The sequence below is a fragment of the Neomonachus schauinslandi genome, chromosome 13 (assembly GCF_002201575.2).
Source record: "Neomonachus schauinslandi chromosome 13, ASM220157v2, whole genome shotgun sequence".
NCBI lineage: Eukaryota > Metazoa > Chordata > Mammalia > Carnivora > Phocidae > Neomonachus > Neomonachus schauinslandi.
In genome coordinates this window covers 91,743,253-91,749,374 of record NC_058415.1, presented here as the reverse complement: position 1 = coordinate 91,749,374, position 6,122 = coordinate 91,743,253, and the positions used below count along the sequence as shown (strand labels likewise).

The 6,122-nt window shown below is 62.3% G+C and overlaps 1 protein-coding gene across 1 annotated transcript; it reads right to left on the bottom strand.

Moving 5' to 3' along the window:
* Window positions 1–2,304: 2,304 nt before the first annotated feature.
* On the bottom strand, window positions 2,305–5,282 carry LOC123326496 (lipocalin). The gene is made up of 5 exons (XM_044920441.1): window positions 5,172–5,282; window positions 4,440–4,573; window positions 3,560–3,637; window positions 3,253–3,359; window positions 2,305–2,480 (listed from the first exon to the last, which is right to left on the bottom strand). Exons 1-5 carry the CDS (start codon window positions 5,280–5,282, stop codon window positions 2,305–2,307), a joined length of 606 nt encoding a protein of 201 aa, XP_044776376.1.
* Between the last annotated feature and the right edge of the window lie 840 nt (window positions 5,283–6,122).

Here is a 6,122-nt window from a genome sequence, read left to right as displayed (position 1 = left end):
AGTGTTCATTTCTTGACTCATTCACTGATTGTTCTTTCTGTCCCTGAGCTAATTCTACACACTTGTAATCGCTGTCGGTTCCTACTCGTTACAACAGAACAGTGTTTGTGTGACTTCTCTCTGAAACATTTCAAAACTTTTGTTCTTTCATGTGGATTCTAGATTCAGGTTTGCGTTTAGCGGTAAAGATCCCACTGGAATATTATTTTTTAAAGATTTTATTTGTTTGATAGAGTGCCAGGGCACCAGCAGGGGAGGGGGCAGAGGAGAGGGAGAAGCAGACCCCCGCTGAGCAGGGAGCCCTACGCGGGGCTCGATCCCAGGATCCTGAGATCATGACCTGAGCCGAAGGCAGACGCTTAACCGACTGAACCACCCAGGCGCCACCCCCCCCCCCACCACTGGAATATTGATTGAAATCCTTGGATGGACAAGTTAACTTGAGGATTATTAAATATTTATGATATTGAAGACTATGCAGGAATACCCCATATCCATTTATTTAAGTCATTTTTTCATTGTCCCAGAGTAAGGATTTAAAAATTTTTTTTCTCATATAAATTCTGCAGGTGTCTTACTAAGTGTCTGAGCATTACTTTCTCATTGTACCATGTCCATTCTATTTCTCAAATTTGGGTTTTCTTTTTTTTTTAAATTATGTTTAATTAGCCACTGTATAGAGCATCGTTAGTTTTTGATGTAGCGTTCCATGATTCATTAGTTCCATATAACACGCGGTTTCTGGTTCACAGGAAAGCATCGTCCTTGGAGCACCTGCTTGTCTCCGGCGTCTGAGTGAGCCGCAGGTAGACATCCGCCCCCGGGGGCCAACTGGCTCCTCACAGTGCTGACCTCACCAGGTTGGTTGGCAATGGTGGATGTTGCCTTTGCCGAGGGCATGGCCTCCCGGGAGGCCTTGTCTTTGCTGGGGCGTTTCTGGGGCAGGATCTGGTCATACCTGTCTCTGGCAATTCCAGACAGCCTGTATGGAGGCCCCTGATCCAGTTTCCGGAGAGCCTGCCCTTCAGTGGGTGGTCCCTGGCTCACCCGGGGCAGAGGGGAGAGTCTTCGGTCCAGGCACTGCCCTGGTAGCACCCTTGACTTTCAGGAGAGGGCACTGGCCTGTCTCAGCTCCCCTGCTGTGCAGGTGCACGGGCCTGTGTTTCCCCGGCCCTTCTGGGGGAGAGCATGGGCAGGTACCGTGCGCACTCAGTGCTCTCTGACCTGGGCAGGACGTGCGGCTTGGCTCACGGGGCCCAGCGCACCTCTCTGGAGTTGTCCCAGAGCAGGACCCAGGTGGAAGCAGGTCAGAGGAGCGCCAGCCCAGCCTCTAGCGGGGTTGTGCCCCCGAAGGACTCCCTGGGTGGCTCTCTGCCACACTGTAGTGCTGTGTTCACTGTGGCCCAGGGCTCTGGGGGTTGCCTGTCCCTTCCCGGCCACTCAGAGCATTCCCACGCCCCTGGGCCTGGCTGGGAGAGGCCAGGAAGGGGACGAGCAGGGGGCTGGGCTCAGGGTGGAGGGGCTGCCTCGGGTGGCCGAGGGATTTGGGAGGCACCTGGGCAAGCAAGGCAGGGGGAGGAGAAGGAGGCGAAGGCAGGGGTCAGGGGACCGGGCAGGAAGTCTCCAGGGGCCCTGACTTAGGCTTCAGCTGGGGGGCACCGGGCTGTGGAGGGGAGAGAACAAGATGGGGATTCCAAGGCTTTGTCCATTCCCTTTGAAACCAACCAAACCCAGCGTGCAGCCGGCGTCCCTCACTGGGGAGCAGCGTGCCTTCTGCTGCCCAGCACCCACGGGCGGCCACGTCCTGCCATGGCCCCCCTGCCCTCGCTTTGACCCAGACTCCACCACCCTGCCCCTCGGTTCGCCCCCCTCGCCGCCAGGGGTTGGTGACCACACAGCATGGCTGTGCTCCCCTGCTCCGGGCTCCCTTTTCCCTGATAAATCAGGGACGGGCCTGCAGTGACCCCGTGTGACCCATGCAAGGACTGGAGGCTGTGTCTGTCTTGTTCTCCATGCTTCCCACCCCAAACAGCCCGGCCTGGGTGTGTTGATGGACTGAATGGTGCACAGGGAAGGGGTGTGGGGGCGAGGGGCTCCACTGTGTGGCCTTGGCCTTGTTTCCAAGCCCCTCTGACCCTAGTGTCTGAATCCACAGAAGGGAGACGGATATTGTGCCCAGGTCACTGTGTTCTAGGGGATTCGTGCCACGTGGAAGGCGAGGCTCCCAGCAGGGGCCCGACCATATGGGGGGCCCTGGAGGGGCTGCCCGTGTTTTTAATTGCTCTGGTCTTCTGCCTATTATTGTTAGGGGTTCCAAGCCTGGCAGGCGAGGCCCCAGCGCAGCAGCCTGGGCATGGGGGAAGTATCTGGAGGGCCGTGCCTACCATCCAGGTTGAAGACAGGGGCTTTCTGCAGCTGGAATCTGGCAACGTACCCAAGGTACTTCCCCAGCCACGTGGGGTCCCTGAGCATTCTTCTGGCTGAAATCAGAGGGGCCGAGAGTCCAGAGGCCCTGTCTTTTCTCCGAATGCCCCCTCCTCCTGCTGGCCCGAGCCCTGCCGCTGACTGGCTGGTAGCTGCCGCCTCAGCCCTGGTCCCGCTCCCTCCTCGTCTCCCCTGAGAGCAGGCCCAGCCTTGGCTGAGTGGGCACTCCCTCCTCGAAGGGGCACGTCAGGCTCCGGACCCTCTGGGGAGGACCCCCTTCACACAGCAGCCTGCGGCCTGCATGACTGGGCCAGCCCGGGACACCCCCCACCGCCTCCATGTAGTCCTCAGGACAAGGTGTCCCCACCCCCCGCCTGGCCCAGCCCCCCCTCCACACCCTCCCCCGTGACACCCCCCCCCACCGTCCCGGGGCTTCTGCACGTGGCACTTCCACTCTCTGAGGTCTGATGTGACTCAGTTGTTTTAGGTTCATTGACTAGCTCCCTGGCGAAGGCAGGGGAAGTTTTCTGTTCTAGCGGAGTGTCCCTGCTCCCGGGACACACACACACACAGACACACACACAGACACACACACACACAGACAGACACACACACGAGGCTGTGCTGTAGGCGGACCAGCTGAATGAACTCCCGAGGGAGTGAGCGGGCAGGGGCAGGGATGCCCGACCTGAGGGGTCCCCGGGAGCAAGCGCCCACGGGGGTGCAGCTCTAAGCAGTCCCGCTGGCCCCAGTGCCCCCAGAGCAGCAGGCCCTGAGCACAGGTCTGGGGCAGCACCCCGGCCAGCGTCGGGGAGAGCCGCCTCCTACCCAGCAGAGCCCACAGGCTGGTGGTCTCGCCGGTGTCCTCGAAGCAGACATAAAGGATGAGGTTGCTGTAGTCGGTGCTGACGAAGCGGACGAGCATGCCCGCGCCTCTCTCCACTGTGGGAGACCCCGGCCCAGTAACAGGGGACGCCTCTCTCCTCCACCCACCCCCACACCCCCCGGACAGCGCAGGACACCGGGAGGATGTCTCCCTCCAGCACTGGCACTTCCCCCATGGCCTCGGTTCGGGGCATCGAGCGTCCCCTGGCCTCCAGTCCAGCACAGCACCCGGGCCAGAGAGCTGGGCTACTCACGGGAGCCTTGGAACTGGCCTTGGAGCCCGGTTGGGTGGATGGTGATGTTCACTCCTTTGCATACTCCCTCTCCTCTGGGAAAAGAGGAGGGGGCATATGGTGGTCACGGCCTCTCCCTGTCTCCCGGCCCCCGGGGACATCGGACGTGCCCTGGATGAGGTCCCTGGTGGCTGCCTGAGTCTCTCGGCTCCCTGGGCTCCTGAGAGTCGTCTAGCTGGGGGCAGGGCTAGAGGGCAGGAGTGAGGAACCAGGGATTTGTTGCTGGAGTGTGGCCAAACCTCCTGGGAGGAGTGGGACCCAGTCTGTCCTTGGCTTGGAGCTCCAGGTCTCTGGGTGGGGGACCCTGTCCTGGTTGTCCCCAGTCACCTGGGCTCCACACATAGGCTGCGCCTTTTTGGCCCCCTGCCCCCGGGTCTTCAGTTTCTCCGCTGGGGTGGGTGGGGGTTGGGCTGGGTGCCAACGGACCCTGGGCAGCACAGCCCTTGGGGTGGTGTCTGTGGCCGAGCCCTGGCAAGGCTGTGGCTCTAACTTAGGGTCCTCAAGGCCACGGGTGCTGGACTGTTCTAAGCAGCACTGAGATCAGCACAGCGTGTCGCCGCTGTGGATGTTCCTGACCGACCGACCAGTGCGAGGCGCAGCCCTGCCTGGGCGTCCCCAGCCCCCACGGCGGGAGGGACCCGGCTGTGCGTGTGTCTTTCCCCAGGCCCCTCGTCGTAAAGCTTTGGGGCTTCTGAAGCTAAACCTCAGACCTCTCGGGAGGGTCTCGAGCCTGCAGCTTAGTGCCATGTGTCCCTCTGGTTCCCCCCACTGGTCACTGTCCCTCGGGAGGCCCCTGAGTGGGACCACCCTGCGAGGAGCTGCAGAGGCCGTGCTTACGTCCAGAACAAGACGAACTCCACGTCCTCGTCCCGAGTCCAAATGGAATGGAGGCCGAGCCTCAGGGGATCGGCTGGGGAGACCAGGTGGGCACGGCTGGCAGCCAGCCGGGTGGTGAACCAGCGTCCCTCCACCTGCAGGGTGCAAGGTGCAGAGGGGGTGACGGTCCCCGGCCTCCAGTCTTGGCTCAGGCCCCAGCCCCGCCAGCGCTGAGCGCTTCCGGGGAGGTCAAGGGCCAGTGGGGTGTACTGGAGGGGACAGGTGGCCCGTTCCTTGTAAATGTCCTTCTCTGTCAGGCTGCCCTCTGTCTCCCCAGTGCCCTTCTTGCCGCCTCTCCCTTCCCCACTTCCTTCAGCTCCTCCCGTATCTGGCCCAAGCGCTGTCGCCTGTTGGGTTCCAGACGCCCTGGCCGGGGTCTGGGGAGGGGTGGGGGCCGCCCTGGAACCATCACCGAGTCCTGGGGTTGCTCCAGCCACGCTCCCCACAGTGATGGGTGATGGGCAGGTGGGTCAGATAGGGCAGGGGGACTCTGGACCCCTCCCTGACCCCAGGGCTGGGCAGGGGTACAAAGACCCCCCGGTTCCTCCGTGAGGCTGTGCCTGGGCCCAGGACGCCCCTCGCCCCTTAGCTGGCCTCTCTCCCCGGGTCCTGCTCCCAGAAGCGCCCCCTGCAGCACCTGGCACCCACCTCCCTGTCGCAGGGCTGAGCCTGGGACCTACCCGGCTCCGTTACCTTGTGGGCATTAAACCCTGGTTGTATCGGAACCTCGTCTAGAGTCTTCTGGGCACGGGCCAGGCCCAGGCTGAGGGGCAGCAGCAGGAGGGGCCCTCTCTGCAGGACCATGACGGCAGGGCCCAGAGGGAGGGGAGGCCGGGCCACTGGGTCCCTTCTTTGTAGGCGTCCTCCAGAGGCCACTTGTCTGAAGAGCTGTCCCAGCCAACCCCGCCGTCACTGCCAGGCTCCTTGAGCATTCAGAATTATTCCCACAGGAGGGACGTGGCCTCCCCAACACCCGCCTTGTCTCTGAGGGATGGGAAGGGTGTCATTTGACCTGGGGGGCGGGTGCTGTCGGGGCAGTCTGGCCACATTGCTGGCTGTCCTGGAGGTGCAACCTCACCCCTGGGGGCTCAGCTCCCTCGTCCCGTCTGGTGCTCCTCCCAGGGGCATCCATCCTCTGACTGAGCCAGGACTGTTCTCCCCCCTCCTCCCCTTCCACCATCTTGGGAGGTGTGCTGGGGAGGGAAGGCAGGAGGGCGCACAAACTCTCAAGACGGCACTCAAACCCTGGCACGAAACCGGGGCCCTGTATGGCTGGTTCCTATTTCCCTCAAGTATCTCTCACACTGTCTCCAACTATGGCCACTCAGACCAGACTCCAGCACCCCCGCTGCCTACCACCGTCCTGGGGCCCTCTGAGCTGTGCGACCCTGCTGGCCGGGGTGCAGACGAGAGCCTGGAGCAGATGCAGAGTGGGTTTACAGCATGGAGAGGGCACAGGGAGGGCAGGACAGCCATGGGGAGGGGACAGAGAGGGCAGGACAGCCACGGGGAGGGGGCAGGGAAGTCAGGACAGCCACGGGGAGAGGGGACAGAGAGGGCAGGACAGCCACGGGGAAGGGGGACAGAGAGGGCAGGACAGCCACGGGGAGAGGGGGACAGAGAGGGCAGGACAGCCACGGGGAG